Below are 21,544 nucleotides of genomic sequence, written 5' to 3'. Positions count from 1 at the left end.
TGTTTTGTCATTTTATTTTTTTAATTAATGAAATTATAAATTTTTAAAAAATTTCTACATATAATATTTAAAATTCGATTTGAATCAAAATTTATTTTAAGCTTAACAGATTTGACAAGCATGAAACTAATTCGACTCCAAGCCTATATAGTTTTGTTTTTTTTTTAATTTACTAAAATATCAAAATCAAAATAAATTTTATTCTACATATTTTTAAATATAAGATAAAATATATAATAAACATGATGATATATCCACGTTGTATAAACAACACAAATATTAGATTTGTTGTATAAAAGTTACACTAACGGAGCCCTCCAAAGTATTTTTTAACCAATCCCTTATTTTTATAACATAACAATGGACTCCTGGAATTCAAACCTTTATACTGGTCACACACATGAAGCAGAAAAAGAGAGAAACGACTGCTTTTATTATCGAGAAGGCTTCAGAATTAGTGTGCTCATTTGTGGAACTCCAAAACAAAGCTGTTGTATGCAGAGCATATAACTTCACACCTGGAAAATCCGGATTCCAAAGCTAATGCCTCAAAACTCTTTAAGTGTCCGCTCTCTTCCTCCTGGGTGCACAATCATCATCAAGAGATCTAGTTCGCAGGCAATGTTTGATGAAACATTATTTTCAGGAATCTCAGGAACATTCACTTCTACAACGAGTACTTTTCCAGAGTTTGGAAGAGCTTCACAACATTTCTTGAGAATTTTCGAGCAGTCTTCATCACCCCAATCATGTAGAACTGTCTGCAAATAACTTTCATCTATGTGTATCAGCAAAACAACCACACACTAGCATTTATATATATACACACACACACATATGAAGATTAAGCTATTTAACGCAGCACGTACCTTTAAGAAAATGGTCACCTTTTGGAATATTTGTGAACATATCTCCTCCAACATGCTCAACACCTACACAGCGCCAACATCTTATTATCATCTGATAAACAAATAGAGAAAGGGTTGTTGAAACTTTTTTATGTGGGCATATGTTGATTATAGTTTTATTTGATAAAAATATAATCGGGTAAATATATGTCCAATATTAGTTTTTATAGGTATCATGTAATCATATTGTAAAGATCAATTTCACTTTATATATATAGTCCGCCAAAAGTTAATTGACTTTTAAAGAGAAAGTCTAATAAATTTATTATAATAAAGGGTTTTGGTCATTCTAAAAACATAGAAATGATATATGTATCCCATCCAAAAATTATTCCATTTTATTTTGAGTGTTGCTGGAAGGAAGATCGATTCATAGATTAATAGTCGATCGATAAAGTTGTTGTATAAAGTCAATTTCTCTTTAAATGGCTCGATTAGGTTTATCTAAAACTCTATCAATCCAATTATAATATTTTATAATCTTAAATAAGAGATTATTGGAATTGATTAGAAATTACAGTGTTCAAAATTGCTTTAGGCAATTTTTTTTTTTCTACAAGGTAGCCATAAATGAGCAGAATTAGGAATACATACCTGATATTGGAGGTGCATGAGCTACAACATGTGGTAAATCAAAGTTTATGCCTTTAATGTAAGGATACTTAGAAGTGATGGTGCCAAGATTAGCACCAATTCCACCACCCACGTCTACTAATACTTTGACGCCTTCAAATCCTTTGTAAACATCAACCATCTTCTTCATGATTAAGTAGTAGTGTTGTTTGACATTGCTTTGTTAAATAACTGGTGATGGATTGGGTCCTTTTCATGTATTCAAAAGCAGATCTCATTCCATGTGCTCTATTGAAAGGGGCTTCCACCTTCAAGCACGGTATCGGTTAGATGATACCTGAAAAACATATTCAATTATCCAAATTTTAACTCGACGCTCAAACAAAACAATTATTAAATTTTAGATTTCAAAAATGAGACGTACCAGCCTTCCATGGTGACCTTGTCGTGCAACAACTGCAACAAACTAGCAACCGAGCCTCCATCTTCATTGTTCACAAAGAACTTGCAAATGGGTGCAACACCGTACAATCTTTTAACTTGTCCATTCTCTTCTCTTCTAACCGAGCATTTGAGTATATCATAGCTAGCCAAGAGTCGTAGCATGCGGTCGAGCAAAATGGGAGCGTCAGGGTTCTTGGTGGGGAGCATACTCGCGATGTCGGAAGGTGAAGGAAAAAACGCCATCACCAGAGGCAAAGATGATATCTATGAGGTTCAGCTCGATGGCTGATTTCATCACCATGGGAAGGACCGCGCCGTTTGCTAACCTGATGGCTAGCTTGCCCACTTCTTGTTCCTGCGACATGGCCATTCCAGTTCGAAGATATGTAATTGGAAATCTCTTCACTTGATATCATAAGATATCTATCTACATTCATATATATACTACTTGCGTATGGGAATATATGCATTAAATTTATACAACTTGATAGACTAATTTACATGCATTCAAAGAGTCAAGACTATTGAATAAATTATTTAGTCTGGTCATAAATGTTGGCACAAATTAATGGGCATTGCGTTATATGGATCTTATTATTCAAAGGATAACGATTCTAGAATGTGAAGACTATCAAGTAAACTGTTGAGTTTAACCGTAACTCGGTAAATTTTTTAAGCATAACAAAATTAATTATTCAAAAGGCAGAAATTTGGAAAGCTCTAGTGGAACCAAGATTTTTGTAAAAGAGAGGTCTTTGCATAAGCAGGATTAAAGTCGAATTGATTCAAGCTTGATTTTAAGTTCGATTTAAATGAGTTGAACTGGAATTGGAGTTCTAACTCTTGAGTGGCTCATTTTCCCCTTGTGAAAAATATTGTTCATTTTGCAACAATATTATTCAATTTATACTGATATTATTCATTCTTATGATAATACTATTTATCCCACTGACAACACTGCTCACTTTGTCAAGTTCTTTAATAATATTGTATACTAACTCTAACGAACTCAATCTCAAGCTTAAGCTATGGCTTTGGGATTTAAACTATGCATTATACCATTTGAAACATCCACCAAACTTTATTTGGAAGATAGTGATAACTTTGAATATCCTTCATTGAGGCCTAATTCGAATTGGCCCTTGTACAAACTTAACTTTGAACATCACTATCTGAAGGATAGTGATGTTGTATACTAACTCAAATTCAAACTTATCTTATAAATTTAAATCAAGTTCAAATTATCCCTTGTATAAACTCAATTTTACTCAAATACACTATCATATCCTCAATCGATTTGGTTATTGTTTATCAATCAACACATATGTTGTTTTGAAATTTTGGCAAAAATCAATGCTCAGTGCGTCACATGATTTTATTATTCCAAGGACAAGATTTTAGAAAGTGAAGACCACGTGGAGGGAATTATTGAGTTTCGCTCATAAATGTTTGACCAAATCAATATACTTGACCGGCGTCACAAAATTTAATTATTTAAAAGACAGAAATTTGGAAACTGTGAGTAATTGGATTTCGAGAACACCACGTCACATTATTTAATTGTTCCAAGTATATTTAGAAAGTTATATTTAACAATTTGAGATAGACGTTTGCACAAGTCAAAACACAATCCACGACATTTACAACTTCTCAATTCTCAATTCAAACTACTGACAGTCTAATTTCCCAACTCCATACTTCACTCATCTCACATTATTAAGAATCCCTTTTTAATTCTGAATGGCTTTCATCCATTGAACGATGTTCCAAGTCAGCATTCTAACCTGTTGAATCAATTGTAGTCATTTGTGGAACTCCAAAACCCAGCTGCTGTATAAGGAGCATATGACTTCACAGCTGGAAAATCCGGATTTCATGATCAAGATAGTGCAGTTTTACATAGCCTAATTGAACACCGGGTTGAACCTTTGATCCGCTTCTGGGTATTCATATGTCTGTTGAACAGAATTCTCAAGAGTTAGGCAATCAACAAATGTACTAAAGCCTGGTTTAGACACAGGATTAGTGCTGGATTATGGCCATTGATTGGAAATTAAAGGTTTTATGCTTTTATTTCATCCAATTAAGCAGAATTTCTACACTGAACTCAACGTTGCTTCACTGCAAATTCTATTACTCAATTATTTTAGACAATCAAAAGTAGCTTCTTGATCACTGACACAAGCAATTAACACATGGTACTAGAAACTGGGACTTCTGTTCAGTATTCCGAAGATTTAAGTATTAGCTTTTGCAGAACTCCATAACCCAGCTGTTGTATGCATTGCATATGACTTCACAGCCAGAAAATCCAGATCTCACAGTTAATGCCTCGAACTCCTATTGAGTCCTCTCTTTTCCTCCTGGGTTCTGAGCCAGCATAAAAAGATCTTGCTCAAACACAATATGTGATGAAACATTATTCACAGGAAGAATTGATTCCGCAATGATCACTTAGCCAGAGTTTGGAAGAGCTTCATAACAATTCTTGAGAAGTTTCAAGCAACGTTCATCACTCCAGTCGTGTAGTATCCACTGCAAATTTCAATCCATCATACAAAGAAACAACTAGAAAGAAATTTCCGTCTCACCAGATTAACATCAAGGACAAAAGGTTACCTTCATGAAAATGGCATCCCCTTTCGGAACGCTCACAAACATATCCCAACCCACATGTTCTACACCTGCACCACACCACCAGAAACCTTTCAGTTAGTCATAATATTTACTCTCAGCCCCTTTCTGTATGATTTTTTGTGCATCATTTACAGAACACAAACATCAAGAGAATTCTTGTATTATCATTGACCACTGGATTTTAATCAGAATGACTGATTTAATGATAATATATAAATTGAATACCATCTCCCATTTGATGCATTATGAAAGATCCTGTTTATTAAAAGATGTAGACTGTAACTAAAACTGGTACCTGAATACGAGGGTGCATCAGCTAAAATATGAGGTAAATCAAAATTAATGCCTTTAATGTGAGGATACTTAGAAGTGATGATATTAAGAGTGACACCAATTCCACCTCCAACATCAACCAGCACTTTCAACCCTTCAAATCCTCTATAAATATCAAGAATTTACTTGATGATCAAGGTAGTGTGGTTTGACATAGCCTGATTAAACACCCAGTTGACCCTTTGATCTGTAGCCGGGTATTCAAATGCATTCATCCCATATGCCCTGTCGAATGGGATTCCCCCTTCTAGTATAACATCATTCAAGTGAAACCTGATAACCAAATTAAATCAACAAAATGTCCTGAATTCGCCACTACGTAGAAAATAAAAAGCTTTAATCTAATTTTATTTACATTAATCATTGAAACTGCTAATTATCAGCACATTTTGCTGCACATAAGGGAACAAGTAGAGGAGTCAAAATGACAGAGTTTCTGTGAATTTAATAATCTAATAATGTATATGCATAAATGCTAAGGCATAATCGAAATTCGCTTCTGTAACAATTTTGATGCAAAAAAATAATTAATTTAAAATAATTGAAAAAAAGGATGTACCAGCCCTCCATGAAACCCTTGTCGTGGTGTAACAAGAACAAAGGAGCAACGGAGCCTCCATCTGGATTCTTAACAAGAAACTTGCAAATGGGTGCGGCACCATACACTCTCTCAACTTCGCCATTCTCTCCGGTTCTGACGGAGCACTTGAGTACATCGTAGCTGGCCAAGAGCCGTAGCATACGACCGAGCAAGATGGGTGCGTCGGGGTTGTTGGTAGCAATCCTGGTGGCTATCTCCGAAGTCGAGAGGAAGACACCGTCGGTAGAGGAGGCGATGATGTCAACTAGGTTGGGCTCGAGGGCTGATTTGAGGACCATGGGAAGAACCACGGCATTTGCTAACCTGATGACTAGCTTGCCCACTTCTTCTTCCTCTCGAGCTTGCGACATTTTGTTTAGTGATTAAAGCGGAAGGAGATGTAACAGTGAAGATGAGAATCAGTGGCGATTAGGGCTGGATTCGAGCCGAGCCGAGCTCGGCTCGGCTTTTTGAGGGCCGGCTCGAGTTCGGCTCGTTTTCAGTTCGGCTCGGTAACGGCTCGGTTCGGCTCGTTTTTTATATCAAAACGACACCGTTTTGTATATATATAAAAATCAAAACGACGCCGTTTTGTATAAAAAAATTTTTTAAAAAATATACCGAGTCAACCCGAGCCAGCTCGGGCTCGACTCGAGCTCGATCGAACTGAGCTGAGTCCGGCTCGTTTCGGGCTCGAATCGAGCCGAGCCGAGCTCAAACTCGAACTGGCTCAGCTCGAATCCAGCCCTAGTGGCGATGGAGTGACGATTTTCTCCTGCTTCGTTCAAGTAACGGCAGATCTACAAGCTCCAGGCTTTCAAACATAACATGACTTAACTTCCTTAGTTGACTCAAAATTTTTTATATTAATATAATAAGTTAAATTATTTTTATATCCTTTTATTAAATTATTAATAAAATAAAAATACTCTTTTACCAATTTCACAGGCAATAGGGATGATATAATATCATATAAATAAAAATATATATATTATAAGGTATATTAAATTAATGTTATATAGTAGACATATCATTTTAATATGATACGTATCTTATATATGATACATATTATCAATACAAATTGATATATTTTTTAAAAAAAATTGTGATATAATAGAGATGTATATTAAAAATTTTAAAATTTTAAATATATTTGTGATATTTTCTAAAATGATGACGTGTTAATTATATATTTTTATTATTTTATTTTTTAAAAATTGCATCATACAATAAGATACTTAATATATTATACAAAAAATTAAGTTTTCGATACACGATATGATATATAATTCAATTACCATATGCAACTTTTCTTCCACGTCTTCACGTGTCTTCACTTCACCTTCATTTTGTATTTTCTTCGAAACTAAATCTCTCTTCATTTGATCTTCCTAAGCTTGAGTTCACTTGATCTTTTTAAGCTCAAGTTTCATGTTGATTGACCGAATAAATTTGTAAATAAATTTTTAAAATTTTAAAATATTATACTTACACTCTTATAATTTTTTTTAGTTTTTAATATAGAAAATAATTAATAAATATATAAGTTAACAAAGTTTAGATATAATTTTTTTTATAAAATAGGGAAAAAATACAATTTTTGAGCTAAACTTGAACCAAATTTTTGTCTTGAGATTCTACTTACCCAACGAAATTGAGTTTATTATGTGACTCAACTCGATTGCATCCCTAATTGAAACCAATTCTCTTACAAAGTAAACCATCTTCACTCAATATCATCAACAACAACAAACATACCATTATCGTTGCATTAAAATATTCTCTTCTCAAACTAAATACTTTTTTTTTTCCTTCTTGTATCATTCCTTCAATTTGTGGAAGATAGGGAAACTGGACAATTTCTAGGGTCCTTTTCCCTTATCATATCTCTGTCTCCTTGCAAGGAACTAACAATCAATTAACTAGAAAATTTATCTCAAATCCTATAAAATTAACAAATATTATTGGCGACCATATATATCAACAGTCAACCTGACTGTGATGAGTACACAAAACATTTCATCAATTTCTCAAATTTAAAATCATTTTTTCTTCGCTTTGTTTTTGTGTATGTATAGAATTGTGAATAAAATGATGCTTTTGAAGGAGAAGAAGAAAGAAAAGAGATGGAGATGAGAGGAGCAAAAAAATTGTTTGTGTAAACAGATGCGAGAGGAACTGCAACTAATATCGGAATCAATCAGGTACATTTCAGGTAATTCCAGTTAGGAAGTTATCTACAGAGATTCTAGTTTCAGTTCTCAAATCTTAGGAATTGCTTGATTTTGATTTTGATTTCGATCCGTAGAGTACCCGAACCTGATCATATCTACTTAATTAATAATATCACTTTAAGAGGAAACACTTATACAAAGATGTTAATACATTCTTATAAGAAGGAATCTGAGATATAACATTCTTATCGTCCATCACTAGAGAAAAAGTGTGGATGATGTTGTAATTGCAACAATATTTCTCTAGTATTGTTAGATGAATCTAAGCAGTTTCATCTTATGAATTACAACAATTTTTAACAAGGAAGACAATATTGTAACCTATACTATTAGAGTATTGGATAATCCACGAACCTTGAACAAAGTCTTTTATCTAAAACCTCTTGGAAACATTTTCTCATTCAATGATGTTGCGTCTCTAGGGTAGTGAAATGTTGTAAAAACCCTAGATAGGGCTACGTACCAAGGAGCTATTTTTAAAAAACATTCAAGGTTATTTAAAAATGTCATACTTCATATTCCTTTTTACAATAATGCTAAGTTTAACATCTTTGAAGAAGTTTTTCCTCTTCAAGTGATATTATCAATTAACTAGATTTGTTCAAATGATAAAAAAGTAGGTATCAAAATCAAAACCAGAATTGACAATTTCTTAATATTGAAGAACCAAAACCAATTTCTGTGTAATTCTTAATTGTTGCTATGCATGCCCCTTCCAAGTCATGGAATATGCAAGAATATTATTTTGATAAAGACAACGATGAAATTATCGAGACAATCTTAGAATAATCTATTTATAAGATCCATGAAGACTACTAGAGCATTCGTCAACCCAAAAGACATTGTCACAAACTCATATTCTATATCATGTGAAAAATATAGTCTTTGAACATCCCTCTTGGGAACGTGGACCTAATCATATCCCGATCTCAAATTTATCTTGGAAAACATTAAAACTTCCTTAAATTGATTAAGTAAATCATCTATTCTAGATAGTAGGTATTTATTCTTTATAGTCACCTTATTCAACTCTTTATAATCTATGTATATATGTATTGACCTATCATTCTTTTTCAAAAATAGGGTTGATGTATCCCGAGATGAGTGGATAGATCTAATAAAACCATTATCTAATAACTCTTACAGTTATTTCATTAATTCTTGAAGTTCGATTGGGACTATTATATACAGTGTTTTGGAGATCGACATTGTATCTAGGGCTAACTCATTATTGAACTCCATTTTTCTCTATTGTACTAACCCTGACAGGCTATCAAGGAAAACATCTTGAAATTCACACACCATCAAAGTCTCCCCAAACCCAGGACTATCTCATTTAATCTATTTATTATATGCGCCGGATAACTCGTATAACTTTTACTCAGTAGCTTCCATGTCTTGACACCTCTAATCATCATACTCAAAACTCAACCGTCTCCAAAAGTGAATTGACCATTGTTATCTAAACTAAATCGAATCTTCTTCCTCTTGCAATAAATTTCTGCCAATTACTTATTTAGGAAATCAATACTGAGAATCACATCAAAATTTGACATCTCTCAAACACTATAAGGTCAACTACCAATTCTGGATCTCCTAGAACTATTGTCTCATTTGATAACAGATGACTGCTAAAATCTCAATTACCACAAGACATTTCTACAGAAATCAGTGTCACTGGTGGTCTCTAATCCTAGTCTCTAGACTATCTGTCATGCAATGAAATTGTGAGTTGCACCAAAATCTATCAATGAATATAAAAGACAAAAATGAAATAATAATTTACCTAACACTTTTGATGGTTTGGCGTTGGCCTATATCTGAGAATAAGAGGTCAATAATTTAGTAAAACGTGGAAACAAACAAGACTCTCAAATGGGCGTGACAGTCTTGATGAAGAAAAGATTTGTTATACGTTTTTTTTTTCATTAATATTATAACTTTAAAATTTTCTATCTTTTGAATAATTAAATTATGTAGCGGATTGTGTTCGATTAGTGCAAACATTTATCTCAAATTGTTATATATTTCTTTTAAATAATATTATATATATCTATTTTAAGTATATAAATATATATGTGTGTATATATATATATATTATCATATGATTGAATATTACTTTATTCTTAATTTAAAATCATCTAATCATGTGATGACATATATAAATGTATATATATTTGTATACTCAAAACAAGTATACATACTTTTATTGATTATTTTCTAAATTGCTATATTTTCAAAAATCCAATATTTTGATGTAGTGTTTTCCAAATCCAATATCTTCAGTTCCCAAATTTTTGTCTTTTAAATATATCTAACAGTTCATGTTATCGAGTTATGTTTGCATCATATCATTTTGAGTTTTATGTTAAAGACCTTAAACTCTAACCCGATCCGAACTAAAATTGTAGCGAAATTTTTTAGCCCTAACCAAACCCTATAACATTCGAATTGACCTAAAATTATCTATTATTTTTATTTTTCAAAGTAGTTTTGTTAATTTAATTTTTTCATCAAATTACTTCACCTTATTATTAATAAAATATATAATATAACATTTTGTCTTATTGACAAATACTCTAAAAATTTATGTATTAAGACTTTCAAAACATGTTAATAATTTGACTAACCAAATAAAATAAAATATTTAAATAAAAATAAACAATAATATGAATAATTATTATTAAACAAAGATACAATTATATATAATCGGTAAAAATTTCAAATTCTTACTATAAAGATATAACATATAATTATAATGTAAATAAAACCTTTAAAAAACAAATTTATAATCAGACTAACTAAATCAATTTTTTATTACTTAATAATAAAATAAAAATAAATAATAATATGAGTAATTATAATTATATAAAGATATAAATTATGCAATCTAGTAATGTAATATTTTTTCAAAATATTCGTGTCAATTCGGATCTTATCAAATTACTTTCGTGTAAACCTTAACACTATCTGATTTAATTTTAAATTATGTTATATTGATCTAAAATAAATTTTGTATAAAAAAACTCAATTCTAATCTAATATTTTTTATATCATATCATATTGGATTATCCGATTGAGTTGAAAATTGCCAGCTTTACTTTTGAATACTTAAATGCCGGGTGTGTTAATTTGTTCAAACTTCAAACATTTATGAGTCACGGCCAATCCCAAGCTCGATAATTTACTCCATAGTCTTCACTTTGAAATATTGAACCATGTGACGTAGTGGACATTTGATTTACTCGATAGTCTTAATTGCGCTGGTAAATTTCTATTAATTTGTTACATCATCATGCACCTTAAAAAATCAAAATAGAAATCATATATTCAATGACCTGCTTACAGGTTATGGTCGCATGGAAGTAGTACATACATGTATCAATTTAGATCGATTTTATATGATGTCAAGTGGAAAAATTAAATTGCAGAGATTTCCAGTTATCTTCAAGCTTGTAAGGCCATGTCGCAAGAACAAGAAGTGGGCAAACTAGCCATCAGGTTTGCAAACGCCGCGATCCTTCCGATGGTGATGAAATCAGCCATCGAGCTCAACCTCATAGGCATCATCTTTGCCTCTGACAACGGCGTTTTCCTCTCACCTTCCGACATCGCAAGTATGCTCCCCACCAAGAACCCTGAGGCGCCCGTTTTGCTTGACCGCATGCTACGGCTCTTGGCCAGCTATGATATACTCAAGTGCTCGGTTAGAAAAGGAGAGAACGGACAAGTTGAAAGATTGTACGGTGCTGCACCCATTTGCAAGTTCTTTGTTAAGAATGCAGATGGAGGATCGGTTGCTAGTTTGTTGCAGTTGCAACACGACAAGGTCACCATGGAAGGCTGGTACTTTTCATTTCTAAAATCTAGAATTTAATAATTGTTTTGTTTTAGAGTTGAGTTAAAATTTGTTTAATATAATATGTTTAATTTCAGGTATCATCTAACTGATACAGTGCTTGAAGGTGGAACCCCTTTCAATAGGGCAAAAGGAATGAGCTCTGCTTTTGAATACATCGAAAAGGATCCAAAACATCACCAGTTATTCAACAAAGCAATGTCAAATAACACTACCCTAATCATGAAGAAGATGGTTGATGTTTACAAAGGATTTGAAGGCGTCAAAGTATTAGTAGACGTGGGTGGTGGAATTGGGACTAATCTTGGCACCATCACTTCTAAGTATCCTTACATTAAAGGCATTAATTTTGATTTACCACATGTTGTAGCTCATGCACCTCCAATATCAGGTATATATTCCTAACCCTACTCATTTATGGCTGCCCTTGTAGAAGCAATTTTCAGTAATATTATTTCTAATGAATTCCAATAATCTCATATACAAAGATATAAAACAATGTAATTGAATTGATAGAGTTTTGAAAAACCTGATCGAATCATTTAAAAGAGAAATTGATTTGATACATAACCCTTTTAATTGACTATCGATTTGTGAATCGATTTTTTTTCCCAAAAATACTCATAACAAAATACGATAACTTTTGGATGAGGTATATATATGACTTCTCTGTTTTGCAAATAAGGCTTAACTCTTTATTTATAATAAGTTTATTAAATACTCTTATTAAAAACTTAATAGACTTCATCAACCCATCCTTATAACTCTCGTTAAATTATCATATATAAAGTGTAATAATAGGCAGCTTCATAAGCCAACACTTACAACACTAATTAAATAACTATGTATAAAGTGTAATGAGCCTACATAATGCTCATAAAAAACCGATTTTGGACTATACATTTAGTTGCTTTTATTTTTATCAAATAAATGTATGCCCACGTAAAAAAAAATTTCAACAAGCCTTTCCTTATTTGCTCATTAGATGATAATAAGATGTCGTCGATATGTGTAGGTGTTGAGCATGTCGGAGGAGATATGTTCACAAATATTCCAAAAGGTGATGCCATTTTCTTAAAGGTACGTGTGTTAAATAGTTTAATCTTTTTATGCGCATATACACACACGCGCGCGAGAATCTGGATGTTTTGCTGATACATACAGATGAAAGTTATTTGCAGACGGTTCTACATGATTGGGGTGATGAAGACTGCTTGAAAATTCTCAAGAAATGTTGTGAAGCTCTTCCAAGCCCTGGAAAAGTTATCATTGTTGAAGTGATTGTTCCTGAGATTCCTGAAAACAGTGTTTCATCAAACATTGCCTGCGAACTAGATCTGTTAATGATGATTGTGCACCCAGGAGGAAGAGAGAGGACCCTTAAAGAGTTTGAGGCATTAGCTTCGGAATCCGGATTTTCCACGTGTGAAATTATATGCTCTGTATACAACATCTGGGTTTTGGAGTTCCACAAATGAGCACATCAATTCTGAAGGCTTGGGGTTCATTGTTATGTAATAAAATAAGAGATTTGTTTCAAAAATACAATGAAGGACCCTGTGAGCGTGATTTTCTACCATAAATATAATATCTATTTTGTTATGTAAACTACTAAACTCTGCTCTGTCAGGCAACAAGTTATTACAAATAGAACTAGACTTTGGAAAGCGTTTTAATTTTTTTTATTTTTCAGTAAATTGAAAAAATGAAAATGACAAGACACATTCTACCCTTTCCTAACTCTTTTAAGTAATAACTTTTTAAATTAGAAAATGAAAAAGTTTGGAAGAGATTCTAATTTATTTTGAGAGAAAGTGAAGACTTTTCTATTTAGGCCAAAGGATTGCCCACCCAAGTTTTTGGTGAAATGCAAATATGTGCTTGCAAATAGATAAAAACTCTAAATACTCACTCAAGTTTTAGTTTATTAAGATACATTTACAAATTTTCTATTGAGATTAAAGGATAAAATCATATTTTACTAATAATATTAAAATAATTAAAATTATATTTTATTTTTTCTCTTATTTAAAAAATTAATAATTTTTTCTAGATTAAGTTTTGAAAAATTTATTTTTCCTTCCAAAGATACCAAACTTGAAATAGACCACTTTCTCCAATGAACGATAGCTTAACGATGAACAAATAAGACAAAGTTGTCCAGAGGATAACCTCTAAGCGATACTTCATTGTTTATATTGGACGATATGCATTGTCTTCACTAGATGACGCTTCGTCGTCCAACAATGTATCACACTGGTTGCAACTAGTCGGATGGAGGTGAAGAATAAATTTAAAAATTTGGGAGAGAGTCACTTTTCAAAATTTATGTATAAAGATAAAATATTAATTTTTAAAACTTGAAAAAGAAAAAAATATTATTATTTTTAAATCTAGGATGAAGTATTAATTTTTTAATATTATTTTTAAATAATAATTTTATCATTTTATATTTAATAATAAATTTAACTATAATTTAAAGATAAATAAATATTTAAATTTTTTATTATTATAAATATATTTTAAAAATTGAACTAACCCTTATGTATGAGAAATAATCCTCCAACCTTGTATTTATTACTCATCATGTTTGTCAAAACCAAAGCCCATGACATGACTAAAAACTCTTCACGCGTGCTTTTGCAGGCAAGCCCGTGTGCTTTTAAAGGTGTTATCATTTTATTTTTTAATTATTATAATTGTTATTATTTTTATTGGCCCAACTTGTAGATGGTACCCCTAATTTTGGCATGATTGTGGGTCATGTTCATATAGATCATACCCTCAAAAAAAAGGATTTAGGTCAAGTGACTGACAGACCCAACCCTTAACATGTCTAAGGATGTAAGTTTTTCACCACCTACCATCATTTGTCTAAAGAATGGTCAAATAAGCTATGTCCCAACCAAACTTTACTAAAATTATTTCCACCCTTTTGAGTTTAAAATTTTTATTTTTCACTAAATTATTAAATTAATTAATAAAATCTTTGAGATAACAACAATAAAAAATATTAAACTATCATCTTTTTTCAAATAAAATGATCGAACTTTTCTTTTTTATCAAGAAGATTGAATTTTCTGATTTTTCCTTAAAAAGGAGCAAATTTATACTATTTCCTATTAAAAGTGTTAAACAATTAACTGAATTCAAATAACATTAAATAAGAATAATGTGATAGTTTTTCTATTAAAAATATTAAAACAAATAATTTGTGTGCTACGAAGACGTTTACAACTCACAAAAACCTTAAATTATACTTTTTTTCAAAATTTATTTTCACAAAAGTCACAACATACACATAATAAACAAAACTTACCCAAAATTAGTAGAACACAACTAAATTTAATTTTTTTATATTAATTTTTTTAAGTTTAAAGCTTGAAGTTTATTTATTATTTGGGTTGAAATTTATGAACAATCATTGAAAAGAATAATTTATTTATATTTCAATAAAACATCATTTTGATTAAAAATGCAAATGAATAAAATACACTTAAAAAATAAAAAGCAATGATATGTATGTGTATTATGAGAATCAATTTAGTAACTAATAATAATATATTATCATATAATTGAGTATTATTTTTATTTTTATTTTAAATTTATTCAATCACACGGTATCACATTATCATTGATAGTCAAATTGATATTCATCATAAGTGCTCATAGTTTTATTATAAAATAAAAAGAAACAAAGTTTAAAATCAATAAACATTATTTTGATTAAAAGCATTATTACGTTTATATATTATTAAATATATAATTTAATAAAACATTAATAGTTAAAAATTGTATGATTTTAATTTAAAATTATTTAATTAGATATTACCTTATTTATGATTTTGTACTTAAAAGTGAATTAGTTGGGTTTTTTATTTGACAATCCATAAATTTAATATTTATCACAAGATGAGTTAAGAAATGTTTTGTCATTTTATTTTTTTAATTAATGAAATTATATATATTTAAAAATATCTACATATAATATTAAAATTAGATCTGAATCAAATTTATTTAAGCTTAGATTTGACCAAGCATGAAACTAATTCGACTCCAAGCCTATATAGTATTGTTTTTTTTTAATTTGCTAAAATATCAAAAATCAAAATAAATTATATACACATATTTTTAAATATAAGATAAAATAATATATAATAACATGATGATATATCACGTTGTATAACAACACAAATATTAGATTTGTTGTATAAAGTTACACTAACGGAGCCCTCCAAAGTATTTTTTAACCAATCCCTTATTTTTATAACATAACAATGGACTCCCTGGAATTCAAACCTTTATTACTGGTCACACACATGAAGCAGAAAACAGAGAGAACGACTGCTTTTATTATCGAGAAGGCTTCAGAATTAGTGTGCTCATTTGTGGAACTCCAAAACCCAGCTGTTGTATGCAGAGCATATAACTTCACACCTGGAAAATCCGGATTCCAAAGCTAATGCCTCAAACTCTTTAAGTGTCCGCTCTCTTCCTCCTGGGTGCACAATCATCATCAAGAGATCTAGTTCGCAGGCAATGTTTGATGAAACATTATTTTCAGGAATCTCAGGAACATTCACTTCTACAACGAGTACTTTTCCAGAGTTTGGAAGAGCTCCACAACATTTCTTGAGAATTTTCGAGCAGTCTTCATCACCCCAATCATGTAGAACTGTCTGCAAATAACTTTCATCTATGTGTATCAGCAAAACAACCACACACTGGCATACACACGCACACATGAAGATTAAGCGATTTAACGCAGCACGTACCTTTAAGAAAATGGCGTCACCTTTTGGAATATTTGTGAACATATCTCCTCCAACATGCTCAACACCTACACAGCGCCAACATCTTATTATCATCTGATATACAAATAAAGAAAGGGTTGTTGAAATTTTTTATGTGGACATACGTTGATTATACTTTTATTTGATAAAAATATAACCAGGGAAATATATGATCCAATAGCAGTTTTTCATGGGTATCATGTGATCTTATTGTAAAGGTCAATTACACTTCATATACATAGTCCGCGAAGGTTAATTGATTTTTAATGAAAAAGTCTAATAAACTTATTATAATTAAAGGGCTACGTCATTCCAAAACACAGAAACAATATAGTATCTCATCCAAAAATGCTTGTATTTTGTTTTGGATGTTACTGGGAAAGAAGAACAATTCATAGATTGATAGTCAATCAAAAAGGTTGTTATATAAAATCAATTTCTCCTTCAAATGACTCGATTAGGTTTATCTAAAATTTTATCAATTCAATTATAATATTTTATAACCTTATGGATGAGATTATTGGAATTGATTAGAAATTATAGTGTTGAAAATTGCTTTAGGAAATTTATTTTTGTCTACAAGGGTAGCCATAAACGAGTAGAATTAGGAACATATACCTGATATTGGAGGTGCATGAGCTACAACATGTGGTAAATCAAAGTTTATGCCTTTAATGTAAGGATACTTAGAAGTGATGGTGCCAAGACTAGCACCAATTCCACCACCCACGTCTACTAATACTTTGACGCCTTCGAATCCTTTGTAAACATCAACCATCTTCTTCATGATCAAGGTAGTGTTGTTTGACATTGCTTTGTTAAATAACTGGTGATGGATTGGATCCTTTTCCATGTATTCAAAAGCAGATTTTATTCCATATGCCCTATTGATAGGGCTTCCACCTTCAAGCACGGTATCAGTTAGATGATACCTGAAAAACATATTCAATTATCCAAATTTTAACTCGACTCTCAAACAAAGCAATTATTAAATTTTAGATTTCAAAAATGAAATGTACCAGACATCCATGACGGCCTTGTTGTGTTGAAACTGCAACAAACTAGCACCCGAGCCTCCATCTTCATTGTTCACAAAGAACTTACAAATGGGTGCAACACCGTACAATCTTTTAACTTGTCCATTCTCTTCTCTTCTAACCGAGCATTTGAGTATATCATAGCTAGCCAAGAGTCGTAGCATGCGGTCGAGCAAAACGGGAGCGTCAGGGTTCTTGGTGGGGAGCATACTTGCAATGTCGGAAGGTGAAAGGAAAACGCCATCACCAGAGGCAAAGATGATGTCTATGAGATTAAGCTCGATGGCTGATTTCATCACCATGGGAAGGACCGCGGCGTTTGCTAACCTGATGGCTAGCTTGCCCACTTCTTGTTCCTGCGACACGGCCATTCAAGTTTGAAGATATGTAATTGGAAATCTCTTCACTTGATATCATAAGATATCGATCTACATTCATATATATACTACTTGCGTATGGGAATATATGCATTAAATGCATACAACTTAATAGACTAATTTACATGCATTCAAAGAGTCAACACTATTGAATAAATTATTTAGTCTGGTCATAACTGTTGGCATACAGTAATAGGCATTGTGTTACATGGATGTTACCATTCGAAGGATAACGAATCTAGAACGTGAAGACTATCGAGTAAATTGTTGAGTTTAGTTGTAACTCAATAAATTTTTTAGGCATCACAAAATTAATTATTCAAAAGCAGAAATTTGGAAAACTCTGGTGGAACTAAGATTTTTATAAAAGAGAGGTCTTTGCATAGGCAGGTTTAGAGTCGAATTGATTCAAGATTAATTTTAAGTTCGATTCAAATGAGTCAAACTCGAATTAGAATTCTAACTCTGGAGTGGCTCATTTTTCTCTTGTGAAAAGCATTGTCTGATATTATTCAATTTGTTAATATTATTTAATTTTTATAATAATATTATTTATCCTACCGATAACGTCGATTGAAAATTTTGACAAAAATCAATGTACAGTGCGTCACAAGATTTTATTATTCCAAGGACAAGATTTTAGAAAGTGAAACCACGTGGAGGGAATTATTGAGTTTCGCTCGTAAATGTTTGACCAAAGACAGAAATTTGGAAACTGTGAGTAATTGGATTTCGAGAACACCACGTCACATTATTTAATTGTTCCAAGTATATTTAGAAAGTTATATTTAACAATTTGAGATAGACGTTTGCACAAGTCAAAACACAATCCACGACATTTACAACTTCTCAATTCTCAATTCATACTATTGACAATCTAATTTCCAAACTCCATACTTCACTCATCTCACATTATTAAGAATCCCCTTTTAATTCTGAATGGCTTTCATCCATTGAACGATGTTCCAAGTCAGCATTCTAACCAGTTGAATCAATTGTAGTCATTTGTGGAACTCCAAAACCCAGCTGCTGTATAAGGAGCATATGACTTCACAGCTGGAAAATCCGGATTTCATGATCAAGATAGTGGAGTTTTACATAGCCTGATTGAACACCGGGTTAAACCTTTGATCCGTTTCCGGGTATTCATACGCCTGTTGAACAGAATTCTCAAGAGTTAGGCAATCAACAAATGTACTAAAGCCTGGTTTAGACACAGGATTAGTGCTGGATTATGGCCATTGCTTGGAAATTAAAGGTTTTATGCTTTTATTTCATCCAATAAAGCAGAATTTCTACACTGAACTCAACGTTGCTTCACTGCAAATTCTAATACTGAAATTACTTTAGACAATCAAAAATAGCTTCTTGATCACTAACACAAGCAATCAACACATGGTACTAGAGACTGGGACTTCTGTTCAGTATTCCGAAGATTTAAGTATTAGCTTTTGCGGAACTCCATAACCCAGCTGTTGTATGCATTGCATATGACTTCACAGCCAGAAAATCCAGATCTCACAGCTAATGCCTCGAACTCCTGTTGAGTCCTCTCTTTTCCTCCTGGGTTCTGAGCCAGCATAAAAAGATCTTGCTCAAACACAATATGTGATGACACATTATTCACAGGAGTCACAGGAAGAATTGATTCCACGATGATCACTTTGCCAGAGTTTGGAAGAGCTTCATAACAATTCTTGAGAAGTTTCAAGCAATGTTCATCACTCCAGTCGTGTAGTATCCACTGCAAATTTCAATCCATTATACAAAGAAACAACTGGAAAGAAATTTCCGTCTCACCAGGTTAACATCAAGGACAAAAGGTTACCTTCATGAAAATGGCATCCCCTTTCGGAACGCTTACAAACATATCCCCACCCACATGTTCTACACCTGCACCACACCACCAGAAACCTTTCAGTTTGTCATAATATATACTCTCAGCCCATTTCTGTATGATTTTTGGAGCATCATTTACAGAACACAAACATCAAGAGAATTCTTGTATTATCATTGACCACTGGATTTTAATCAGAATGACTGATTTAATGATAATATCTAAATTGTATACCATCTCCCATTTGATGCATTATGAAAGATCCTGTTTATTAAAAGATGTAGACTGTAACTAAAACTGGTACCTGAATACGAGGGTGCATCAGCTAAAACATGAGGTAAATCAAAATTAATGCCTTTAATGTGAGGAAACTTAGAAGTGATGATATTAAGAGCGACACCAATTCCACCTCCAACATCAACCAGCACTTTCAACCCTTCAAATCCTTTGTAAATATCAAGAATTTTCTTAATGATTAAGGTAGTGTGGTTCGACATAGCCTGATTAAACACCCAGTTGAACCTTTGATCTGTAGCCGGGTATTCAAATGCATTCATCCCATATGCCCTGTCGAACGGGATTCCCCCTTCTAGTATAACATCATTCAAGTGAAACCTGATAACCAAATTAAATCAACAAAATGTCCTGAATTTGCCACTACGTATAAAATAAAAAGCTTTAATCTAATTTAATTTACATCAATCATTTGAAATTGCTAATTATCTGTTTATTAGGAGTTATCAGCGCATTTTGTTGCACATAAGGGAACAAGTTGAGGAGTCAAAATGACAGAGTTTCTGTGAATTTAATAATCTAATAATGTATATGCATAAATGCTAAGGCTTAATCGAAATTCGCTTCTGTAACAATTTTGATGCAAAAAAATAATTAATTTAAAATAATTGAAAAAAAGAATGTACCAGCTCTCCATGAAAACCTTGTCATGGTGTAACAAGAACAAAGGAGCAACGGAGCCTCCATCTGGATTCTTAACAAGAAACTTGCAAATGGGTGCGGCACCATACACTCTCTCAACTTCGCCATTCTCTCCGGTTCTGACGGAGCACTTGAGTACATCGTAGCTGGCCAAGAGCCGTAGCATACGATCGAGCAAGACGGGTGCGTCGGGGTTGTTGGTAGCAATCCTGGTGGCGATCTCCGAAGTCGAGAGGAAGACACCGTCGGTAGAGGCGGCGATGATGTCAATTAGGTTGAGCTCGAGGGCTGATTTGAGGACCATGGGAAGAACCACGGCATTTGCTAACCTGATGGCTAGCTTGCCCACTTCTTCTTCCTCTCGAGCGTGCGACATTTTGTTTAGTGATTAAAGCGGAAGGAGATGTAACAGTGAAGATGAGAACCAGTGGCGATGGTAACAATTTACTCCTGCTTCGTTCAAGTAAAGGCAGATCTACAGGTTCCAACCAACCCTTCAAACATAACATGACTTCCTTTACTTAGTTGACTCAAAATTTTTTATATTAATATAATAAGGTTAATTATTTTTACATCCTTTTATTAAATTATTAATAAAATAAAAATATTTTTTTGCCAATTTTACAGAGTATATGTATCATATAATAGGATATAATATGATATAAGTGAAAAATATATATATTATGAAATACATCAAATTAATACGATATAGTAGATGTATCATTCCAATATGATACGTATCTTATGTATGATACGTATTATCAATATAGATCGATATATTTTTTAAAGGAAATGGTAATATAATATAGGTATATATGAAAATTTTTAAAATTTCAAAGGTATTTGTGATGTCTTCTAAAATGATGACATATTAATTATATATTTTTATTATTTTATTATTTTATTTTTTAAAAATTATATCATATCATACGATACGATACGATACTTAATATACCATACAAAAAATTAAGTTTTCGATATACGATACGATACGTA

General features: G+C 32.1%; 3 protein-coding genes and 2 pseudogenes across 3 annotated transcripts; 1 reads left to right on the top strand and 4 right to left on the bottom strand.

Annotated features, from left to right (window-relative positions):
- Positions 1-463: 463 nt before the first annotated feature.
- LOC123207177 lies at positions 464-2,320 on the bottom strand (annotated as a pseudogene).
- A 1,651-nt stretch (positions 2,321-3,971) lies between these two features.
- LOC123207174 lies at positions 3,972-21,065 on the bottom strand (annotated as a pseudogene).
- LOC123207175 (caffeic acid 3-O-methyltransferase-like) lies at positions 11,074-13,235 on the top strand. Its single transcript, XM_044624462.1, has 4 exons — positions 11,074-11,555; positions 11,646-11,959; positions 12,584-12,648; positions 12,750-13,235. The coding sequence occupies exons 1-4, from the start codon at positions 11,173-11,175 to the stop codon at positions 13,044-13,046; spliced, it is 1,059 nt and encodes a 352-aa protein (XP_044480397.1). The 5' UTR covers positions 11,074-11,172; the 3' UTR covers positions 13,047-13,235.
- On the bottom strand, positions 15,697-17,788 carry LOC123207173 (caffeic acid 3-O-methyltransferase-like). The gene is made up of 4 exons (XM_044624460.1): positions 17,381-17,788; positions 16,980-17,293; positions 16,344-16,408; positions 15,697-16,247 (listed from the first exon to the last, which is right to left on the bottom strand). Exons 1-4 carry the CDS (start codon positions 17,767-17,769, stop codon positions 15,951-15,953), a joined length of 1,065 nt encoding a protein of 354 aa, XP_044480395.1. The 5' UTR covers positions 17,770-17,788; the 3' UTR covers positions 15,697-15,950.
- LOC123207172 (caffeic acid 3-O-methyltransferase-like) lies at positions 19,021-21,019 on the bottom strand. The gene is made up of 4 exons (XM_044624459.1): positions 20,533-21,019; positions 19,917-20,227; positions 19,604-19,668; positions 19,021-19,519 (listed from the first exon to the last, which is right to left on the bottom strand). Exons 1-4 carry the CDS (start codon positions 20,922-20,924, stop codon positions 19,220-19,222), a joined length of 1,068 nt encoding a protein of 355 aa, XP_044480394.1. The 5' UTR covers positions 20,925-21,019; the 3' UTR covers positions 19,021-19,219.
- Positions 21,066-21,544: the final 479 nt, after the last annotated feature.

Source organism: Mangifera indica, unplaced genomic scaffold, assembly GCF_011075055.1.
Source record: "Mangifera indica cultivar Alphonso unplaced genomic scaffold, CATAS_Mindica_2.1 Un_0064, whole genome shotgun sequence".
Classification (NCBI taxonomy): domain Eukaryota; kingdom Viridiplantae; phylum Streptophyta; class Magnoliopsida; order Sapindales; family Anacardiaceae; genus Mangifera; species Mangifera indica.
Note: the sequence above shows the minus strand (reverse complement) of the source record. Positions and strands in the feature narration are given on the sequence as shown.